We start from the raw sequence: 25,619 nt of genomic DNA, 5'->3' as shown, positions 1-25,619 counted from the left end.
AGTATTATTAATACATCACTACAATATCAGTACTGCAGCAACAACAGTAACAACATGATCAGTACAATAACAATTTTGAGAAATACCACCAACAACATGGACAGAACAACAACATAGGTACTGCAACAACAAGAAAACTACAATAACAATATGAAGACAGTGATGAGAAGAATAACTACAATAACAAAATGATCCCGTCAACAACAACAACAACATGATCAGTACAACAACAATGCAATGACAGGAAAACTACAGTAATAACAACATGGACATCAATGACGACAATGACCACAATAATGCAAAAACAAGATGAGCACTGCAACAACAACTATTATTAATACACCACTACAACATCAGTACTGCAGCAACAACAGTAACAACATGATCAGTACAATGACAATTTTGAGGAACACCACCAACAACATGGACACAACAACAACATAGGTACTGCAACAACAAGAAAACTACAATAGCAATATGAAGACAGTGATGAGAAGAATAAGTACATTAACAAAACGAGCCCAACAACAACAACAAAATGATCAGTACAACAACAATGTGGGGAAACACCAAGAACAACATGAAAACTGCAGCAATAACAATATGAACACAATTATGACAAGAATAACTACAATAACAAGATGAGCACAACAACAATAACAGCAAAATACTAGAACATGAGTACTGCAGCAACTTGAACACAACAACAACAACGCCACAAGAACAGAACAAGAACAACAACATAAGCACTTTGAAAAACACATGAGCACTACAGCAATGACAACATGAGTACAACAACAACAGGAGTATTACAAAAATGGGGACTTGTAGAACAAGACTAATGTGTTTACTAGAACAGTAACAACATGAGTGCTACCACAACTTTTTCCTTGCAGTTAATGGAGCATCATCGTCTCTTCTCTGTGCAGTGCCACCAATATCCTTTTGATGGTGGTATGTTGAACACTGAATTTAAACCAAGTGAAAAGTTAACTTACCCACCTGTATATATTTATTTGCAATCTACGAGGGCGGTTCAGAAAGTAACCTCCGATTGGTCACAGTGCGGGTTGTGGGGGGAGAAGCGACGCCATCTGTGCGTTCACGCACTCAACAGGTCAGTCGGCATCAAGCCGTGGTCGAGTGAACGTCGTACCTGCGCTAGTTTAGTTTTTGTGGCAGTTTGAAATGTGTGCTGCAACAGAAAACCCCGCCAAATGTGAAGTGCGTGCTGTCATAAGGTTTTTTACAGCCAAAGGATATTCTGCAGCAGCTATTCATCGTGAGCTTTGTGCCGTGTACGGACCGAGAGTTATGAGTGAAGGAGTTGTCCGTGAATGGGTACGTTTATTTAAAAGTGGACGAGAAAACGTTCGTGATGAAGAGAGGAGTGGTAGACCATCATTGGTGACTGACGAACTCGTTCAGACAGTTGATGCAAAAGTTCGTGAAAATCGACGTTTCTCAATGTCGGAGTTGTCTACTGGTTTTCCACAGATTTCTAAGACTCTCTAAGCTCAAAGATGCGGTCACAGGCTGGCTCCAGGCACAAGCGGGTGATTTTTATGCAGAAGGAATTTCAAAGCTTGTGAAGAGATACGATGCCTCAATCGCTATGGAGACTATGTAGAAAAATAGTGCAAAGATGTAGTTGTAAGATGTATATATTAAAATATTTTTATTTAACTTGGTGTATTTTTTTAAATCAACCGGAGGTTACTTTCTGAACGGCCCTCGTATAACCTTTATTGAATATAGGAGCATTAATTATACTGTAAATCCAGTCAATGGACACACAGAACCGCGCTACACAAACAAAAGTTTGCCGCAAGGATCCACTTTATCGCCTCCTCTGGTCACAACACTCGACTTCTGCTTTAACCACAGATGGTACTGACTGCAGCTTAATCAGGTGGAACTCACTGACACATCCCTATGTTATCATGGCATGGAGAACAACTACCACATCCCGCACTGTGATATCACGTGAGAACCAATTTTCTGAAGTGTTCACTACCGTGAAGATTACAACTCTCTACCAGAATGAAGACACTCTCTTAACACATGTGTCACTCTAAAAGTATACATACGAATTTTTACCAGTTAAACATATCATGATGTAATTACTATGTTTATGGCCAATACGAGTATTCTGTATGAGTCACTACTGTGTGTGTACAAATATACAGGGTGTCCGAAAAGTCTTTCCCTGATTACATAAATTGGTAAGGCTAGAAGTAAGATACAAATATGAAACTGGTGTCTAATTGTTTACAAACCATCAAAGTTTTTTTCACACATCAGTAAACTTCCACTTGAGCACCCTTGGTAGCACATCTAGCCGATATTCAGTTTCCGTCCACACATTAGCCAACATCACTGGAGGGATAGATTCAACAACTGTGGTTATCCGTTGCCGCAGGGTTTCAAGATCTGGTACACGTGTTCAGTAGACCTCGTCCTTGACATAACCCCATAAAAAGAAGTCTAATGGGGTTATGTCAGGAGAGCGTGGAGGCCAAACCATTGGCCCATCACGAGCAATCCATCTCCCAGGAAAGGTCGTATCGAGATACGCACGGACGTCCAAACCCCAATGAGGCGGTGCACTGTCTTGCTGAAACGAGACATCGGGGTGATACTGAAGCAGCTGAGGAACAGCATACAGTTGCAACACGTCCAGATACACTGCAGATGTGACGGTAGCCTCAACGAAGAAGAATGGCCCGATAATTCGACCGTGCAATAGCGCGCACCAAACATTCACCTTTGGACTGCCTCTGGCGCACTCCGTGATCTCGCCAGGGGGTTGTGAACCCCAAATGCGCACATTATGGCGATTCACTACTCCACTGACAAAAAAGGTCGCTTCGTCGGAAAAGGCAATTCGTCTGAGATGACCATCATTGTGCTCAATAAGTGATACCGTTTCGACCGCAAAGCCATATCGACGCCTACTGTCATTGGGCAACAACGCCTGAACGATTTGCAATTTGTATGCACGAAACAGTAAACGTTCGTGTAAAATGTCACGGAGAGAGCTTTTTGGCATCTGTAATTTACGTGAGGCCCTGCGCACCGATTTCTTGGGACTTCGTAGAAAAGACTGCGTTACAGCTTCCACCCTGTCTGCTGAGGTTCTCGGTCGACCAGAGCTCGGAAGGTCAGCAACCGATCCTGTGTTCTTGAACTTCTCGTACCAGGCTTTAATGCTCTTGACATCAGGTGGATTCCTTCCAAATGTTGTCTGGAAGTGTCTCTGCACTGTGGTCGGTGATGGTGTCTCATGGTACCACAGATCACACTGTGCCTTCTCCTGATTGTTTAACATGGCTTCTTGGGCACTGCACCTCATCCACTACTCACCTACTGCGAACCTCAAACAGAAAAAACTTTGATAGTTGTAAACAATCCGACACAAGTTTCATATTTGTATCTTTCTTCTAGCCTGAGTTATCAATTTATGTAATCAGGGAAAGACTTTTCGGACACCCTGTATGTGTCATTTAATTTGTAGTACGGGGTGTTCAAAAAGTCTCTCTGCAGTGCCGTATGGTTGTTCGCCTGCCTGGGTTACTTCCCTTCAAGTAGACTCTCCCGACATTCCACTGTTTCGTTTATCTCAGCCAGCGTCAATAGTATCGTTGGTGTGTGTTGTTACGTGTTCACGTGAACGTGTGTTTAGTTCCTTTGTTCGTTTGTTTCGTTTTCGTCATTGTTAAAATTCTAACCTTTGAAAAACGGGTATTTTTAGTCGAACAAGTGTTCAAAGCTGGCGGTAAAGACACAGTTTCAGTTCGTCAAACATTTAATTCAGTTTTCCCCGAGGCAACACTCCCACATCGCGATACTGTGCGAGATTTGATTAGAAATTTGGAAGTACGAGTTCAGTGACAGGTGCACCTAGAAGTGGTCGTCCTAGCGTTTTGTCTGAGGATAAACTAATCGATATTTCCGATAAAATGTCCACGAGTCCGAACAAGTCAGTAAGAAAACTCGCCCAGGAAATCGATGTTAGTGTCGGAACGGCCCACACAGCTATAAGGAAAAAAATTTGAACTTCTCCCATACCACATGACAGTCGTGCAAGAACTGAAAAATACTGATCATGGCAAGAGACTGCATTATTGTCAATGGTTTAAAAATTTCGTTCAACAAAAGGGAAGGGATATTCTTAATGAAACGTTTTTCACTGATGAGGCATGGTTTCATTTATCCGTGTACATGAACTCGCAAAATTCTCTTATTTGAAGTACTGCAAATCCATTGTGTATTCATGAGGAACCATCGCATTGTGTGAAAATAGGCGTTTGGATTGCAATAGGCACAGTTAGAAAAAGAAAGATAGACAACAAACAATGTGTTGACCTTAATATTGTTCAAAAGTCATATTATATATATCAGTTCATGACATCCAGTCTTACAAATGTCCAGACTCCGCCATCTCTCTCCCCACACCCACCACTGCTGGCGGATCACCTCCAACTGCGCCACGCTATGCGCTGTTCACATCCAGCTGCCCAATACTACGTCAGACAACAATGCAAACTAGCCACAGACTGCACACAGCACAGCCAGTGATTTTCATACAGAGCGCTACATAACGTTGTCAATAAGAAAACATAAACAGCCTACTTACATAGCCCCCACGCTCCCCACAAAAAATATATCTTTCCTCTTATTTCAACATTTATTTCCACCAAAAAAATTATATCCAAGCATGCATTCTGTATTTATATGTTCACACATTCTTTACCTCATTATTTATTTTCCATTATCTTACCTCATCATTTATTTCCAAGAAAATCCTACCTAAACCTGTTGTCCCTAAACCCTACTTTTTTGGTTCATATCCTCTTTCAAAATACTTTTTTGGCCAAACCATTTTCTTATAGCTTCTCAATGCATTTCTTCCAATTCATCACAACTTGTTCTCTTATATGGCCTACCCCATCTTAAGCTAACTTAAATCTACTGAGCTCAGATACTAAACTAAGGGATGAGGCAATGCAGCAGCACAAAACAATTAACACAAACAGCAATGACAAAAAAATGCAAATTTGTGAAGCAAGCAGCAATATTACAACTAATATAAGGCAATGAGCAGCAAACAAGAAAAATAAATCAGTAGTAAAACTGGCTTAACAGAGTAATGTAAAGTGAAATTTAGTAGCACTATACCTGGCAAACAGCAGCAGCAAATGCAATAACTTATATCTAAACATGACATAGCTCAAGCAGAAAAAATATTACAGTAAAAATGGCCATGTTTAATACCTATGTCACATCTTAACACTAGAGTGATGCATCACAAGAACTTACTCTGCAAGAAAGTTACCAAGTCATTAAAAAAATTATTTATGCAATTCCTGTGAAGAGAAATGTCTATTTGTGCTCTCTTTTCTAAGAAAGTACATCATAAACGTATTCTTTACTGGGTCTGTAGACAGAAAATAGTGATATTAGTACATCTATTAAATTTTATAATAACCAATGCTGCAGTGCAGCTAGAAACTAGATATTAAAGAAAATGAGCAAATATGTACAAAGGAAGGCATGAAACATCATTCATTAGCCATATGGCATTTTATAAGGTAGTAAAAAAATCTCTCAACTAGAAAGACAGTAGTCATAATCAGGTGTATCGACATAAAAATATTTCTCGTCATTTCATTAGGCATTTTAGTAAATATCATAAATTAAGAGCTCCACAGTATAGTCATATGTTTTCGAGTTCGAACGTGTTGTATTTGTGATGCTTTCTACAAAGGAATGTCAATAGTGAGGATAATGGCCTCCTTTTTTTTTCACCTGTGCCTCTGAAAGGCACACACTAATGGCTTTTTTTCCAAGCGACTGTCGCGCAGCTGGGTGCCCACGACGCATTACGTGAAGGTGGTCACTTAACTTTCTTACCGAAATATTTACGACACCAGTTTGCACTACAGTGACAGTCTCATATAAAAAATTTCACAGGTCGAGAATTTGTGTTGCAAATGTGTACAAAACAAAATCCTATGAATATAACAGTGTTCAAAAAGTTTTCGTAGGCATTGTGATACATTTGCGCATTTACACACATTTCATAACTCTTAAAGTACGATTCTTGGTTTCCAACATCCTTTTCCACAAATCAGAGTCCCTAACCACTACTCATTATTCCTTACCTTATTACACATATACATATTCGTCGACACTTCTTCAATATTTCATCTTAATAAATACGTAGCATAATCAAATTCCTCATATAACATCTGCTTATTGATCATAAATATACCTCAACAGCATAATACACATCGTCATCGTAAAAATAACATCATAACACCTCAGTCAATTCTCAAAAACGTCATAGCTTTCTGCAATAATGTCAAAACCTAAAAAAATTCTCTGCTCATTTCAATAGTGTCATCTACCTCAAACGTACTTCAAAATCATGCTCCCTTACCAAGTACATCATTCAAAGCTCTCATAGTATCACAATGGTTCCGAAAAAATATGAACAGTTCACAAAGTACAGACAAAATACAATTTCATAAGTGTGAAGTTACCCAACTGTGTAATTGCGTAAACATGTGTCACTGATGTAGTAAAAAAATGTTTATCTCTCAGTTAAATGATCAGATAGCTGTGTAATTCTGTGTTAGAGAAATATGGTACCGATGTGTAAAGTTGTTTAAGCAAATACCATATTAGCTAGGGCTCCTTGTGCTCGCCAAACACATGGTACACAAAGTAAGCATGTACCCCCCTGAGGATTAATGTAATTATACCGTCAGGTGTTACAGATTACAGCTATGGAATGAAGTGTATCACGGAAAACCTTCTTTGTAATTTAAAAATCTTTAAAAATAAATGTTTTAAGTACAAGATTAATCACTCAAATGCGTGTCCTGTAGCGCTAAATTGTGCGTCATGTTGTAACATAATCTCTGTCATTACTTAAGGGTAAAAATGTGTCAAGTGTCGTAATTATCTTCGTCCGTAAGCAAAGGTCTGTGGAAGTCAATGTACTTACCTCGTAATAAACATAAGCGAAATGCTATGCGTATAGATATCGTAGTTATTGCGTACAGTACCGTGATCAAGAAAGTACTACACTGTAACGTATTGTTGTGCTACAATAAAGGCTGTCTTATTGTAGCTATACCACAAAGTTACTACTAAAACATGTTTTACTTTCCAGAAGAATTCAGAAAAACTGTGCAGATATAAAGCAGATACAGCACAAAAGCAACAATGTAAATTGTGTCACACATTAGTAGCGTGATATAATCGTGTAGCTGTCAAAGAAACCAAATGCTAAGTCATCTTTAATCCCACAGAATGTACCTCAAATAAAGAATATCTTTTCAAGTAAACCAAAATGTTGCATGAAAATCTCATTAGCAGTGCCGATATATGTTCTAAGTATGTGAGCCATATAGTCATTACGTGATCGAGCAGCTAACAAGCAAGAATGTACAAATAACAACACTCTGTCGTCTGTTCACTATAACAATGCATTCGTAATTTCTGTTCAAATAAGTTCTCTTGGTTCTTGACTGGATATATAACTTCAAACATTGTGGCATGTTAACAGTTTCTAAGTGTGACAAATTGTACTAGTAGCGTGAAGTGAAAAATTTTATGGCAAAGACTAAGTTAAAAATCAGATTATCTTTCAATAAACGGTTTTATATGTGAAATGTGGTGCAATCTTTTACCCTTTCTAGTGCGCACAGTTTAAACTTCAAAGCAATTATCATGTTGTATACGTTGGTAAGGAATGCTAAAATTTTTCTCAAGGTTAATGTCTATGTTATTTTTCTCCCATATGAAACGTCCCCTTAGAACAATTTCACATGACTGTCCTTAAACTGACACACAATATTTTTTTTAGCGCAACGCAATCTGACTTACAGTAATCCCTACAAGAAAATGGCCCTGACTAAATTAACCTATACGTTTCACAAATCACTTACCTCACAAAAATCTTCGTTATTCGAACTACTGCAATACAGCGAGCGCCACTACTGCCAGCTAAATAAAAGATTCAAACTACTGAAGGCACTAACTACTGATAGGAACAGTTAGCAAAAGAAAGATTTAGATAGAGAACAAACAATGTATTTACCTTAATATTGTTCAAAAGTCATATTATATATATCAGTTCATGACATCCAGTCTTACAAATGCCCAGACTCCGCCATCTCTCTCCCCACATCCACCACTGCTGGCGGCTCACCTCCAACTGCGCCACGCTACGCGCTGTTCACATCCAGCTGCCCAACATTACGTCAGACAACAATGCAAACTAGCCACAGACTGCACACAGCACAGCCAGTGATTTTCATACAGAGCGCTACGTAACGTTGCCAATAAGAAAACATAAACAGCCTACTTACATAGCCCCCACGCTCCCCACAAAAAATTTTACAAATTGTCTTGGCAGTGGTCAATAATGATTTGATAAAATTTTTCATAATTACAATAACAAACATTTCAAATGCACACACTTATTGATACAATGTTGGTCATAAGCTAAAATTTTCTCACAGTCCATAAAGACAGTCCTGATCATTCATCACAGTAACATTGCAGTGTTTTTCTCAAAGTCTGAGCAGTAAAAGAGAATGCACATGGAAGTAGTGGATTTCCATGCAGTCTTGAAGAAGTAGTGTTGTCGTTCCAACGGAAAGACAGTGCTGACTCTTTACATGCAGACAGGTAATGGGCCACAACAGAGCAAACCTACAGCAGAGTCAGTCGAAGTTTTGAAGAATATTGGTAGGTAGGTCATCACAGAGCAGACCCACTGTAGTCCTGGTAGAGATTACGGTATTGGTGTGCCACCAGAGGTGCAGACCCACTGTAGTCCTTGTAGAAATAATGGTACTGGTGAGTCAGCGAAGGTGTAGACCCACTGTCGTCCTTGTAGAGATGGCCAGCAGCCATCTGTTGTGACTGTGCAGGTGCACAATCACCATTGAAGAGTCTTGCGGATAATATAGCAAGTCCATAACCACCACTTGTGCACTCACAAAGTTTTTGGGATTGTCCTTAGAACCAGCAATGCTGTTATCCAGTCCCTTGCTGAATTATTAACACACGTGCAAACACTAACGGTCCCTACTTCTCACACATTGTCCATATACTATGATCAACAGAAACATGTGCGGTGAAATGGAACTTACTAGTTAATAATATGATGAACTGGTGTCAATTACAATTTTATAACATAAGAATACAATTACAAAGGTACAGAAAACATCATTAAAAACATAATAATACAGATAACATTTGTAGTAAAACAGGCTTTACAAAAGAATAGAAATAAACATGTACATCAGTGTTACAAGATTTATGACATAAGTACATACATAAAGATCAGACTAACTTATGAAACATCAACTTCACACATGAGTAACAAAACAGAACAGATAAATAGTGTCTAAACATCTTTACAAAGTAAATAACATAGTATTAGAAAAATTCTACAACATAACTCTTATTAGCTAAACACATAAGGACAGGAAAAACACAAATTCACATAGTGTAATAACACAAAAATACAGGACAGGGTTTGTTTTCAGTGTGACATTTGGTACTGCAGTCCACCCCAAAACTTCATTGCATATATCTTTCCTCTTATTTCAACATTTATTTCCACCAAAAAAATTATATCCAAGCATGCATTCTGTATTTATATGTTCACACATTCTTTACCTCATTATTTATTTTCCATTATCTTACCTCATCATTTATTTCCAAGAAAATCCTACCTAAACCTGTTGTCCCTAAACCCTACTTTTTTGGTTCATATCCTCTTTCAAAATACTTTTTTGGCCAAACCATTTTCTTATAGCTTCTCAATGCATTTCTTCCAATTCATCACAACTTGTTCTCTTATATGGCCTACCCCATCTTAAGCTAACTTAAATCTACTGAGCTCAGATACTAAACTAAGGGACGAGGCAATGCAGCAGCACAAAACAATTAACACAAACAGCAATGACAAAAAAATGCAAATTTGTGAAGCAAGCAGCAATATTACAACTAATATAAGGCAATGAGCAGCAAACAAGAAAAATAAATCAGTAGTAAAACTGGCTTAACAGAGTAATGTAAAGTGAAATTTAGTAGCACTATGCCTGGCAAACAGCAGCAGCAAATGCAATAACTTATATCTAAACATGACATAGCTCAAGCAGAAAAAATATTACAGTAAAAATGGCCATGTTTAATACCTATGTCACATCTTAACACTAGAGTGATGCATCACAAGAACTTACTCTGCAAGAAAGTTACCAAGTCATTAAAAAAATTATTTATGCAATTCCCGTGAAGAGAAATGTCTATTTGTGCTCTCTTTTCTAAGAAAGTACATCATAAACGTATTCTTTACTGGGTCTGTAGACAGAAAATAGTGATATTAGTACATCTATTAAATTTTATAATAACCAATGCTGCAGTGCAGCTAGAAACTAGATATTAAAGAAAATGAGCAAATATGTACAAAGGAAGGCATGAAACATCATTCATTAGCCATATGGCATTTTATAAGGTAGTAAAAAAATCTCTCAACTAGAAAGACAGTAGTCATAATCAGGTGTATCGACATAAAAATATTTCTCGTCATTTCATTCGGCATTTTAGTAAATATCATAAATTAAGCGCTCCACAGTGTTATCATATGTTTTCAAGTTCGAGCGTGTCGTATTTGCAATGCTTTCTACAAAGGAATGTCAATAGTGAGGATAATGGCCTCCTTTTTTTTTCACCTGTGCCTCTGAAAGGCACACACTAATGGCTTTTTTTCCAAGCGACTGTCACGCAGGTGGGTGCCCACGACGCATTACGTGCAGGTGGTCACTTAACTTTCTTACCGAAATATTTACGACACCAGTTTGCACTACAGTAACAGTCTCATATAAAAAATTTCACCGGTCGAGAATTTGCGTTGCAAATGTGTAGAAACAAAATCCTATGAATATAACAGTGTTCAAAAAGTTTTCGTCGGTATTGTGATACATTTGCGCATTTACACACATTTCATAACTCTTAAAGTACGATTCTTGGTTTCCAACATCCTTTTCCACAAATCAGAGTCCCTAACCACTACTCATTATTCCTTACCTTATTACACATATACATATTCGTCGACACTTCTTCAATATTTCATCTTAATAAATACGTAGCATAATCAAATTCCTCATATAACATCTGCTTATTGATCATAAATATACCTCAACAGCATAATACACATCGTCATCGTAAAAATAACATCATAACACCTCAGTCAAATCTCAAAAACGTCGTAGCTTTCTGCAATAATGTCAAAACCTAAAAAAATTCTCTGCTCATTTCAATAGTGTCATCTACCTCAAACGTACTTTAAAATCATGCTCCCTTACCAAATACATCATTCAAAGCTCTCATAGTATCACAATGGTTCTGAAAAAATATGAACAGTTCACAAAGTACAGACAAAATACAATTTCATAAGTGTGAAGTTACCCAACTGTGTAATTGCGTAAACATGTGTCACTGATGTAGTAAAAAAATGTTTATCTCTCAGTTAAATGATCAGATAGCTGTGTAATTCTGTGTTAGAGAAATATGGTACCGATGTGTAAAGTTGTTTAAGCAAATACCATATTAGCTAGGGCTCCTTGTGCTCGCCAAACACATGGTACACAAAGTAAGCATGTACCCCCCTGAGGATTAATGTAATTATACCCTCAGGTGTTACAGATTACAGCAATGGAATAAAATGTATCACGGAAAACTTTCTTTGTAATTTAAAAATCTTTAAAAATAAATGTTTTAAGTACAAGATTAATCACTCAAATGCGTGTCCTGTAGCGCTAAATTGTGCGTCATATTGTAACATAATATCTGTCATTACTTAAGGGTAAAAATGTGTCAAGTGTCGTAATTATCTTCGTCCGTAAGCAAAGGTCTGTGGAAGTCAATGTACTTACCTCGTAATAAACATAAGCGAAATGCTATGCAAATAGATATCGTAGTTATTACGTACAGTACCGTGATCAAGAAAGTACTACACTGTAACGTATTGTTGTGCTACAATAAAGGCTGTCTTATTGTAGCTATACCACAAAGTTACTACTAAAACATGTTTTACTTTCCAGAAGAATTCAGAAAAACTGTGCAGATATAAAGCAGATACAGCACAAAAGCAACAATGTAAATTGTGTCACACATTAGTAGCGTGATATAATCGTGTAGCTGTCAAAGAAACCAAATGCTAAGTCATCTTTAATCCCACAGAATGTACCTCAAATAAAGAATATCTTTTCAAGTAAACCAAAATGTTGCATGAAAATCTCATTAGCAGTGCCGGTATATGTTCTAAGTATGTGAGCCATATAGTCATTACGTGATCGAGCAGCTAACAAGCAAGAATGTACAAATAACAACACTCTGTCGTCTGTTCACTATAACAATGCATTCGTAATTTCTGTTCAAATAAGTTCTCTTGGTTCTTGACTGGATATATAACTTCAAACATTGTGGCATGTTAACAGTTTCTAAGTGTGACAAATTGTATTAGTAGCGTGAAGTGAAAAATTTTATGGCAAAGACTAAGTTAAAAATCAGATTATCTTTCAATAAACGGTTTTACATGTGAAATGTGGTGCAATCTTTTACCCTTTCTAGTGCGCAGAGTTTAAACTTCAAAGCAATTATCATGCTGTATACGTTGGTAAGGAATGCTAAAATTTTTCTCAAGGTTAATGTCTATGTTATTTTTCTCCCATATGAAACGTCCCCTTACAACAATTACACATGACTGTCCTTAAACTGACACACAATATTTTTTTTAGCGCAACGCAATCTGACTTTCAGTAATCCCTACAAGAAAATGGCCCTGACTAAATTAACCTATACGTTTCACAAATCACTTACCTCACAAAAATCTTCGTTATTCGAACTACTGCAATACAGCGAGCGCCACTACTGCCGGCTAAATAAAAGATTCAAACTACTGAAGGCACTAACTACTGATAGGCACAGTTAGCAAAAGAAAGATTTAGATAGAGAACAAACAATGTATTTACCTTAATATTGTTCAAAAGCCATATTATATATATCAGTTCATGACATCCAGTCTTACAAATGTCCAAACTCCGCCATCTCTCTCCCCACATCCACCACTGCTGGCGGCTCACCTCCAACTGCGCAACGCTACGCGCTGTTCACATCCAGCTGCCCAACACTACAACGTCAGACAACAATGCAAACTAGCCACAGACTGCACACAGCACAACCAGTGATTTTCATACAGAGCGCTACGTAACGTTGCCAATAAGAAAACGTAAACAGCCTACTTACAACAGTTCGACGACGTTTGCAGCAGCATGGACTATCAGCTCGGAGACTGTTGCTGCGGTTACCCTTGACGCTGCATCACAGACAGGAGCGCCTGCGATGGTGTACTCGACGACGAATCGGGGTGCACGAATGGCGAAACATCATTTTTTCGGATGAATCCAGGTTCTGTTTACAGCATCACGATGGTCGCATCCGAGTGTGGCGACATCGCGGCGAACGCAAATTGGAAGCGTGTATTCGTCATCGCGATACTGGCGTATCACCCGGCGTGATGGTATGGGATGCCATTGGTTACATGTCTCGGTCACCTCTTGTTCGCAATGACGCCACTTTGAACAGTGGACGTTACATTTCAGGTGTGTTACGACCCGTTGCTCTACCCGTCATTCGATCCCTGTGAAACCCTACATTTCAGCAGGATAATGCAGGACCGCCTGTTGCAGGTCCTGTACGGGCCTTTCTGGATACAGAAAATGTTCGACTGCTGCCCTGGCCACCACATTCTCCAGATCTCTCATAAACTGAAGACGTCTGGTCAATGGTGACCGAGCAACTGGCTCGTCACAATACGCCAGTCACTACTCTCGATGAACTGTGGTATCGTGATGAAGCTGCACGGGCAGCTGTACCTGTACACGCCATCCAAGCTCTGTTTGACTCAATACCCAGGCGTATCGAGGCCGTTTTTACGGCCGGAGGTGGTTGTTCTGGGTACTGATTTCTCAGGATCTATGCACCCAAATTGCGTGAAAATGTAGTCACATGTCAGTTCTAGTATTATATATTTGTCCAATGAATATCCGTTTATCGTGTGCATTTCATCTTGGTGTAGAAATTTTAATGGCTAGTAGTGTAAAATAAAATAAGGAAAAAACGGTACAGAGCATGTCACAGGCTTTGGACATCTCACACAGCTAGGAGTGTCAAACGTTTTCGCAGCCTCTGTATGATGATTACGAGTGTGATGATGATGATGATGATGATGATGATGATGATGATGATGGTGGTGGTGGTGGTGGTGATGATGATGGTGCTGCTCACAGGCTGTGGCCTTTTGTGTTTGCAGGGCGCCAAGATCGTGAACTGGTCGCACTTTGACTATGAGTACACACTGGGCCAGAAGATCGTCTTCATGTGCGTCGCCAAGGGCAACCCCAGACCCGCCATCACCTGGTTCAAGGACGGTACCGAGTTGTACGCGCACTCCTACCTGCATGTGAGTAGCCAACCCCACACGTAACCAGCAGCTACCTCATAAAAGGTGGTTCTTTCACATATAGTTACCTCACTCACACAAACACACACACACACACACGTGCTGCGCGCGCGCACGCGCACGCACTAATAACCTGGATGTATCAGCTTCGACCATACACAGTAGATGTTGTTGTGGTCTTCAGACCTGAGACTGGTTTGATGCAGCTCTCCATTCTACTCTATGCTGTGCAAGCTTTTTCATCTCACAGTACTTACTGCAACCTACATCTGTTTAGTGTATTCATCTCTTGGTCTCCCTCTACGATTTTTACCCTCCACGCTGCTCTCCAGTACTAAATTAGTGATCCCTTGATGCCTCAGAACATGCCCCACCAACCGATCCCTTCTTCTAGCCAAGTTGTGCGACAAACTGCTCCCCAATTCTATTCAGTACCTCCTCATTAGTTATGTGATCTAATAATCTAATCTTCAGCATTCTTCTGTGGCACCACATTTCGAAAACTGCTATTCTCTTCTTGTCCAAATTGTTTATCGTCCATGTTTCACTTCCATACATGGCTCCACTCCATACAAATACTTTCAGATACGACTTCCTGACACTTAAATCTATACTCGATGTTAACAAATTTCTCTTCTTCAGAAACGCATTCCTTGCCATTGCCAGTCTACATTTAACTTTCTCTCTACTTCGAGCATCCCCGGTTATTTTGCTCCCTAAATAGAAAAACTAATTTACTACTTTAAGTGTCTCATTTCCTAATCTAATACCCTCAGCATCACCCAATTTATTTCGACTACATTCCATTATCCTCGTTTTGCTTTTGTTGATGTTCATCTTATATCCTCCTTTCAAGACACTGTCCATTCCGTTCAGCTGCTCTTCCAGGTCCTTTGCTGTCTCTGACAGAATTACAATGGCATCGGCAAACCTCACAGTTTTTATTTCTTCTCCATCGATTTTAATTCCTACTCCGAATTTTTCTTTTTTTTTACTGCTTGCTCAGTATACAGACTGAATAACATCGGGGAGACGCTACAACCCTGTCTCACTCCCTTCCCAACCACCGCTTCCCTTTCATGTCCCTCGACTCTTATAACTGTCATCTTGTTTCTGTACAAATTGTAAATAGCCTTTCTTCATCAAAAAATTCTGTTATATTATAGAATGGATTTTGAGCCAGCCAGTTCTACAGTTTTCTTTGAAACAATTGAGGAGGCTTGCACCATTTTTTTTTTTCCTTTATTGTAATTTTAAGCATAATACGCTGCTCTTCAGCCTTAAGGGGTACAATAATACGATATATAGGTGACACAGACAATACAAAAAAATGGCGGGCAAAGAATGTAGATACAAAAACAATAAACACGAAGCCGTTCACGCTGGACGAAAATACACTAACACTCGTTGACACGGCGCACAGAAGACGGACGACGGCGACGGCACACGTGAACAGATGAGGCGTGATGACGAAGAACACTAAAACAGACGAAGGCACACACACGAGACACTGATGGCGATGATCTCCGGCGCGCGAATGTTCACTGAGCGTGTGCGAGTCCGGGGACCTGCCAAGGGAGGAGGAGGAGGAGGAAGGGGAGGGGGAGAGGGAGAGCGGAGAGCAGAGCAGAGCAGAGATGCCAGGGGCACGGGAGAGAGGGGGAGGGGGGAAGGGGGAGGGGAAGCCCGGGGGAAGAGGGGTGGAGGGAGGGGACGGGGGAAAAGGAAAGAGAAGGGAGGGAGGGTGCCTAAAGGAAAGGACATCGGAAGTGGGGGGGCAGGGTCAAAGTTGATAGGAGGGGTAGATGGAGGGGAGGAGGACATCATCAGGGAGGGGGAGCTCGCGGAAGCCACCTTGGGAGAGGGTAAGGAGGGTGGAGAGATGGAGACCAGGTGGGACGTGGGAATACAGGCGCGGCAGTGGGCGGGGGTGGGAGAGGATCGTGGAGACGAGCGGGTGAGGAGGATCGAGTTTACGGGAGGTGTACAGGATCCGTATCCTTTCAAGGAAAAGGAGGAGGTGGGGGAAGGGGATGAGATCATACAGGATCCGCGTAGGGGAGGGGAGACGGATGCGATAGGCGAGGCGGAGAGCATGGCGTTCAAGGATTTGGAGGGATTTAGAAAAGGTAGGGGGGGCGGAGATCCAAGCCGGATGGGCATAACAAAGGATAGGGCGGATGAGGGATTTATAAGTGTGGAGGATGGTGGAGGGGTCCAGACCCCACGTGCGGCCGGAGAGGAGCTTGAGGAGACTGAGTCGGGAGCGTGCCTTGGCTTGGATTGTCCGGAGGTGGGGAGTCCAGGAGAGGCGATGGTCGAGGGTGACGCCAAGGTACTTAAGGGTGGGAGTGAGGGCGATAGGACGGCCATAGATGGTGATGTAGAAATCAAGGAGGCGGAAGGAAGGAGTGGTTTTGCCTACAATGATCGCCTGGGTTTTGGAAGGATTGACCTCGAGGAACCACTGGTTGCACCAAGCGGTGAACCGGTCAAGATGGGATTGGAGAAGGTGTTGGGAGCGCTGCAGGGTGCGGGCAAGGGCAAGGAAGGCGGTGTCATCGGCAAACTGGAGAAGATGGACGGGGGGTGACGGCGGCGGCATGTCCGCCCTTGCACCATGCTGACGGTGTTAATTTGATAAAAATTTTTAGGGAGCAGACTGTGGGTGAGTGGGCTGTTTTTACTAGTCTGCGTCTCAGAATATCCATTTTCATTTCCCCTCTGTTGTGCTAGTGTATGTCTCCTCTTAGATGAAATTCTTTGATATACGTACTACAAGAATATGTAATAAAAATCGGGGTTCCTATTTAAAAAAACGCAGTTGATATCCGTTTGACCTATGGCAGCGCCATCTAGCGGGCCAACCATAGCGCCATCTGGTTTCCCCCTTCAAGCTAGACGAGTTTCGTTCTTTGTAGTTTTTTCGTTTGATGCTTATTACGTGAGATATTTGCCTGTCACTATCAATGTACCACCCTGTATATATCCACCTCTCTCTCTCTCTCCCTCCTTCCTCCCTTCGCCTTCTGTTCATACACACACAAACACACACACACACACACAAATAATAATAATAGTAGTAATAATAATAAAAGCTCACCAAAAGAAATACTATTTCACACAGAAACATATGTGCATACATAAACAGGTCACAGATATCTCAAAATTATACTCGAAAGTTGGCAATAACATCCGACAGTCGGCAACACAGACCAAAGCATTGCATCAAAACAAGTGTTCAGTTCCTAGTGCTGTGGAATGTGGAAAACAAGAACCCCAAGTGGCAATTATAAAAAGAGGAACAGCGTTTAAAATGGAACAGAAACATAACATGCAGAAAATCGTCCACGCAACCTGAAAGTAGAATTTAAAATATTACTACGCCATAGAAAACCAGTACACTGCCCCAAAATGTAATCTAAATAGTAAAACTAAGTAAATATTCCAGGCCACTGAAGAGCCCTTGCAGAGAATAAAGGCGAAACGTCTATGCCACGAAAATTGTGCTTCTTTCAGTTTTAGCTAGACGGTCCAAAAGTAAAAATTATCAATCTAGCGTAATGTTACTCACAATTGAGGAAGATAGGACTACAAAAGTTGAAGATGAGTTACAAAACTGCTACGGAAGCAAAGGGCACTTCACAGCAAACATAAACATGGCCAAAGCCTTGCAGGCGAACAAAACTTACACGAAGCGAAATGTAGTGTGAGGAGGGCTATGCGAGAGGCGTTCTTCGAATACGAAAGTAAAGTTCTATGTACTGCCTTGGCAGAAAATCCTAAGAAATTTTGTTATTATTTCAAAGCGGTAGGTGGATCGAAACAAAATGTCGAGACACTCTGTGACCAAAATGGTACTGAAACACAGGATGACAGACTAAAGGCCGAAATACTAAATGTCTTTTTCCAAAGCTGTATCACAGAGGAAGACTGCACTGTAGTTCCTTCTCTAGCTTGTCGCACAGATGACAAAATGGTAGATATCGAAAGAGATGACAGAGGGATAGAAAAACAATTAAAATCGCTCAAAAGAGGAAAGGCCGCTGGACCTGATGAGATACCAGTTCGATTTTACACAGAGTACGCGAAGGAACTTGCCCCCCTTGTTGCAGCGGTGTACCGTAGGTCTCTAGAAGAGCGTAGCGTTCCAAAGGATTGGAAAAGGGCACAGGTCATCCCCGTTTTCAAGAAGGGACGTCGAACAGATGTGCAGGAGTCTAGAAATCTACTCTGCAGGAATCAGCATGGGTTTCGAAAAAGACGATCGTGTGAAACCCAGCTCGCGCAATTCGTCCACGAGACTCAAGAGGGCCGTAGACACGGGTTCCCAAGTAGATGCCGTGTTTCTTGACTTCCTCAAGGCGTTCCATACAGTTCCCTACAGCCGTTTAACTAACAAAGTAACAGCATACGGTCTATCAGAGCAATTGTGTGACTGGATTGAAGAGTTCCTAGATAACAGAACGCAGCATGTCATTCTCAATGGAGAGAAGTCTTCCGAAGTAAGAGTGATTTCAGGTGTGCCGCAGGGGAGTGTCGTAGGACCGTTGCTATTCACAATATATATAAATGACCTTGTGGATAACATCGGAAGTTCACTGAGGCTTTTTGCGGATGATGCTGTAGTATATCGAGAGGTTGTAACAATGGAAAATTGTACTGAAATGCAGGAGCATCTGCAGCGAATTGACGCATGGTGCAGGGGATGACAATTGAATCTCAAAGAAAGATCCTTTATCATTTAGCTACAATATAGCAGGTCAGCAGCTGGAAGCAGTTAATTCCATAAATTATCTGGGAGTAGGCATTGGGAGTGATTTAAAATGGAATGATCATATAAAATTAACCGTCGGTAAAGCAGATGCCAGACTGAGATTCACTGGAAGAATCCTAAGGAAATGCAGTCCGAAAACAAAGGAAGTAGGTTACAGTAGACTTGTTCGCCCACTGCTCGAATACTGCTCAGCAGTGTGGGATCCGTGCGAGATAGGGTTGATAGAAGAGATAGAGAAGATCCGACGGAGAGCAGCATCTAGTAATCACGAAAGCGTTACGGAGATGATAGATAAACTCCAGTGGAAGACTCTGCGAGAGAGACGCTCAGTACCTCGGTACGGGCTTTTGTTGAAGTTTCGAGAACACACCTTCACCGAGGAGTCAAGCAGTATATTGCTCCCTCCTACGTATATCTCGCGAAGAGACCGTGAGGATAAAATCAGAGAGATTAGAGCCCACACAGAGGCATACCGACAATCCTTCCTTCCACGAACAATACGAGACTGGAGTAGAAGGGAGAACCGATAGAGGTACTCAAGGTACCCTCCGCCACACACCGTCAGGTGGTTTGCAGAGTATGGATGTAGATGTAAATTTTAATGACAATTTCTTCTTACGACTGCCGTATTTAATTTTTTTTTTCGCAGGTTCACGAGTGGGCAATCGGCAAGGACCAGATAAAGTCGAAACTGGAGATCGATCCGGCAACGCAGATGGACGCGGGGGTGTACGAGTGTTCAGCCGACAACATGTACTCCATAGACCGGCGGAGCTTCAAGACCGACTTCAGCATCGCCTTCGACTAGCCACGCGTCCACGTGCAAAACGGGTCGATGCCCGGAAGTAGCGCTTTTGTCGCGATACAGCCACCCGACAAGCTGTTGAGCATTTGTTTTCCTAAAAAAAAAAAAAAAAAAAAAAAACCAACGCTGCGCTGAAAAAGTGTTGTTAGTGCACGAAAGCAATTACCGCAAGTACAAAGTGTAATTTTTTCCTTCAACGGTCACGTAGGACTAATCAGTACGGCAGAATGCTGTCCTTCAATGTCAACAAGTGTAACCATTGAAACGTCCCCTTATAACAATTATACATGACTGTGCTTAAACTGACACACAATATTTTTTGCGCAACGCAATCTGACTTTCAAAAATCCCTACAAAAGAATGTCCCTGACTAACATTAACTTATACGTTTCACAAATCACTTACCTCACAAAAATCTTCGTTACTCGAACTACTGCAATACAGCGAGCGCCACTACTGCCAGCTAAATAAAAGATTCGAATTACTGAAGGCACTAACTACTGATAGGCATAGTTAGCAAATGAAAGATTTTGATAGAGATCAAACAATGTATTTACCTCAATAGTGTTCAAAAGACATTATATATATATATATATATATATATATATATATATATATATATATATATATATAGAGAGAGAGAGAGAGAGAGAGAGAGAGAGAGAGAGAGAGAGGGAAACATTCCACGTAGGAGCGAAAGCTTGAATTTTGTGTGTATGTTTGTGTGTCTGTCGACCTGCCAGCACTTTCATTTGGTAAGTCACATCATCTTTGTTTATATATATATATATAACTCCGCCATCTCTCTCCCCATATCCACCACTGCTGGCGGCTCACCTCCAACTGCGCAACGCTACGCGCTGCTCACATCCAACTGCCCAACACTACAATAGCGAATATTTCAACAATGCCAACCAGCCACAGACTGCACACAGCACAGTCAGTGATTTTCATACAGAGCGCTACGTGGGGTTACCAACATAAAAACCTAAACAGCCTACTTACACCATTGTGCAAAATATGCGTGAAGTTGAGAGTAATCGAAATCTGAGTTTCTTCTCACATTCGCAAGAATTACGCAGTAATATTTTCATCAGCTTATGACACTTTTGTACAGCAATCCCTGAAAAAAAAAAGAAAAACCACTAGTTTCTGGCTACACGCTAGTGCGCCACTGCAACGAACAGAGTACAGTCGAAACCGCTTACAACGACGTCAAAGGGACCTGCGATTTACGCTCTTAATTGCAGATCCTCGCGCAAACCAGATTTTTGTTTTGTTTTTTGATAAAAATTTCGTATCTGTAAATTTTAGGCTGCTATATAGTTAGAACATCAAAAAGTAGTAGAAATACACTGTACCTACAGTATTAACAATTGAGTATTTATGGCGAGGCACAGAAGAGGAACTTTTCGTAGGATACATGGAGCAATAACATTCCAGCAAAATGTAAAAACAGTCAATAAATGGAGAAATAAGTAGCAACGATGTAAACTGTTCAATAATGTCGAACATAGCCTTGGATAATGAATGAGATAAAATATTAAGCATGTTTAAAACTTACTGTAACTGCTGTTTAGTGTAATAGTAGTGAATGACAACTTCGTCCCTTATTGTTTTATTGTACAATGTCTCTGTTTACAATCATAGAGTAAATATCTCTGGAGTGAGCATTCACATGCGCGGAACATATTTTATGTTGTCAACATACATTACCGGCCTGGTCACGTGATCTCGGGACGTCGTGTGTTTGTCCATATAGCGCCCTGTATATTTAGAATGTCACTACATCCCTAGTACAGACGGATTCTTTTCGTACGTGTCTTGAATTATTTATATATGTTGCGCAGACATTTTAACAGTATCCATTTGATACCGGGAATAAACCAGCTACGTATCTTTTAAGGGCAAGTGATATTTCATTGTGCTTCTTTGCGATAGGTGTCACAGTTCGGATGCACTCGATTTTTTGTAGTTTTCCGTATGATACGGCACTTTATAGTATTACAGAGCCTGACGTACATTTTTGCAGTGATAGTCTTGCAAAACGACTCGACAGTACGCTAGTACTTTTGCAAGTGTCAGAAAAACACCGAATTTTCCACACATTAGCGATTATATCTCTGCTATTTCGTCCTTTTTTCTGCCATTTCTGCGTATTTATTTTCTCGTTTTTGCGACCTAAAGCACAATTTTTCTTACTGGTGACACTTTGAAGTGTTTATTTAACGCATTTTACACACTTGCTCCCAGTTTATTAAATAAATAGTAGACTGAGTAAGAAGGGGGAAAAAAAGGTGATCAGAGAATAAATGTACTGTAAAGCAAATACAGTTGGTCATCTAACAGTCAACCCATATAACACCCTTAAGGGAGGTGGAGAGCGACACAACTGAAAGGGTTTGGGGACATGTTTACTAATATTTTACGCTTCTTAATCAAATGGTGAAGAAAATAAATTGAAGGCAAAATACACCAAAGAAGATGAATGTGTACTTTGATTAGCTACACTATTGTGTTTTTTATTTGATTTGTGCAGAAAATGTATTTAAGCTGATGCAGAAATTGGTAGTAGTTGCTGTGGAAAATGAAAAATGGTTGGTATAAAGCATCTACCTTCAGCCACACACGTCCAAATTTTTCTCTGTCTAAAAATTCCTCTTCAAAGTGTTTTGAACATACTTCGGAATATTTTGTGGGGACAAAATTACTCCTCCTTATTTTCTGGAGCCATATCTTTACTCCTTGTTCATCCTCCAGGAAACTAAAATATAAATCACACATAATCATTCTCCATGTCCTAGACACACTATACACGGTCTCCTACTGTAACTTTATAGTAAACAAAAAGGTTTGGACACACACATTATACGAAGACAATTACAGACTCCCACTCTATTGAATTTATCTGTCTCCCATCTTTCAAATCTATATGCATAATCGACAAGTCACTGATAAATGCATGGAGGACTGTATTTGCTGAAACAACTAACCATTCCCTTTCCTGTTCCACTAGCAAATTTACGAGAGGAAGCGATTGTTTGTAACCTTTTGTACGAGCCGTAATGTCTATTATATAGTCATAAAATCGTAGAAAAATAGGTCTACAGAACCAAGCCTTAATTATAATGCGTCTCGAAATTTTTAAACATAGTACCCACGAAAAGTTACTATCCCTCCTTTCACATATTTTTCTTTGCATCCGTAGCAACAACAGTAATTCACCATCGCTATTACACTATCAACAAACGGTGAAAACACAACAAAATTCTTGATATTATTAACTTCAAACTCTGCGGAAAGCACACACGCGCAGCGAAGTCCCGAAAACACGTGACAATCCTGGTTTAATGTTGACAAAATGCGCAGAACGCAAGGCGCACTCCAGAGATATTTACTCTACGTTTACAATCCACATTATACAACGATCCTTATGCATGTCTGAAGTAACAGACTTGCTGACGATCCACAGCAGCTCTGTAAAATATTACAGAATTTTTCTTTTATACCATTGTGCGCAGATGACCTCACCCGCTTGATTTCCAAGGAATTGTGCTCGAAAAGAAACCGCATTTCCCCTCTGTCCTGCCAGATTGTAGAAATCGTTGAGTGTGAGACATCCAATTCCTCCGCAATGATTCGTTTGCTTCCCCATTTCCTAATCGCCATATTTTCTTCAATATTAAATACTTCCCACCTTTGAAACATCGTTATCTGTTTAATATGCATATTAATTTCAAACCAACAATCTACAGAAAACACAATTTTGAAAATAAGCGTTCCATTGTAGTTGGTAATACATAAGAAACAAAAACGAACACTGGACGCTATAGCCGATATATTTTTCCGAAAATAAAGGCTCAATAAGCGATGCCGTACTAAGCGATTTTTTTAGATACAGTATTTACAGGGTATTTCAAAAATGACCGGTATATTTGAAGCGGCAATAAAAACTAAACGAGCAGCGATAGAAATACACCGTTTGTTGCAATATGCTTCGGACAACAGTACATTTTCAGGCGGACAAACTTTCGAAATTACAGTAGTTACAATTTTCAACAACAGATGGCGCTGCAAGTGATGTGAAAGATATAGACGACAACGCAGTCTGTGCGTGCGCCATCCTGTACGTCGTCTTTCTGCTGTAAGCGTGTGCTGTTCACAACGTGCAAGTGTGCTGTAGGCAACATGGTTTATTCCTTAGAACAGAGGATTTTTGTGGTGTTGGAATTCCACCAACTAGAACACAGTGTTGTTGCAACAAGACGAAGTTTTCAACGGAGGTTTAATGTAACCAAAGGACCGAAAAGCGATACAATAAAGGATCTGTTTGAAAAATTTCAACGGACTGGGAACGTGACGGATGAACGTGCTGGAAAGGTAGGGCGACCGCGTACGGCAACCACAGAGGGCAATGAGCAGCTAGTGCAGCAGGTGATCAACAGCGGCCTCGGGTTTCCGTTCGCCGTGTTGCAGCTGCGGTCCAAATGACGCCAACGTCCACGTATCATCTCGTACGCCAGAGTTTACACCTCTATCCCTACAAAATTCAAACGCGGCAACCCCTCAGCGCCGCTACCATTGCTGCACGAGAGACATTCGCTAACGATATAGTGCACAGGATTGATGACGGCGATATGCATGTGGGCAGCATTTGGTTTACTGACGAAGCTCATTTTTACCTGGACGGCTTCGTCAATAAACAGAACTGGCGCATATAGGGAACCGAAAAGCCCCATGTTGCAGTCCCATCGTCCCTGCATCCTCAAAAAGTACTGGTCTGGGCTGCCATTTCTTCCAAAGGAATCATTGGCCCATTTTTCAGATCCGAAACGATTACTGCATCACGCTATCTGGACATTCTTCGTGAATTTGTGGCGGTACAAACTGCCTTAGACGACACTGCGAACACCTCGTGGTTTATGCAAGATGGTGCCCGGCCACATCGCACGGCCGACGTCTTTAATTTCCTGAATGAATATTTCGATGATCGTGTGATTGCTTTGGGCTATCCGAAACATACAGGAGGCGGCGTGGATTGGCCTCCCTATTCGCCAGACATGAACCCCTGTGACTTCTTTCTGTGGGGACACTTGAAAGACCAGGTGTACCGCCAGAATCCAGAAACAATTGAACAGCTGAAGCAGTACATCTCATCTGCATGTGAAGCCATTCCGCCAGACACGTTGTCAAAGGTTTCGGGTAATTTCATTCAGAGACTACGCCATATTATTGCTACGCATGGTGGATATGTGGAAAATATCGTGCTATAGAGTTTCCCAGACCGCAGCGCCATCTGTTGTTGCAAATTGTAACTACTGTAATTTCGAAAGTTTGTCTGCCTGAAAATGTACTGTTGTCCCAAGCATATTGCAACAAACGGTGTATTTCTATCGCTGCTCGTTTAGTTTTTATTGCCGTTTCAAATATACCGGTCATTTTTGAAACACCCTGTACATAGGATTTATATGGGACCGTTAGATTTC

At 40.7% G+C, this 25,619-nt stretch overlaps 1 protein-coding gene across 1 annotated transcript in view; it reads left to right on the top strand.

Moving 5' to 3' along the window:
* LOC126213081 (immunoglobulin domain-containing protein oig-4-like) overlaps nucleotides 1-20,149 on the top strand; it is a 36,178-nt gene extending 16,029 nt beyond the window's left edge. The window contains exons 3-4 of the mRNA XM_049940669.1: nucleotides 14,402-14,551; nucleotides 19,978-20,149. Coding sequence (XP_049796626.1) covers nucleotides 14,402-14,551; nucleotides 19,978-20,136 — 309 coding nt within the window. The 3' untranslated portion in view covers nucleotides 20,137-20,149. The remainder of the gene's footprint in view (nucleotides 1-14,401; nucleotides 14,552-19,977) is intronic.
* The last annotated feature ends 5,470 nt before the right edge of the window (nucleotides 20,150-25,619 follow it).

The sequence above is a fragment of the Schistocerca nitens genome, chromosome 11 (assembly GCF_023898315.1).
Source record: "Schistocerca nitens isolate TAMUIC-IGC-003100 chromosome 11, iqSchNite1.1, whole genome shotgun sequence".
Classification (NCBI taxonomy): domain Eukaryota; kingdom Metazoa; phylum Arthropoda; class Insecta; order Orthoptera; family Acrididae; genus Schistocerca; species Schistocerca nitens.
This window is presented reverse-complemented; position numbering and strand designations above follow the sequence as displayed.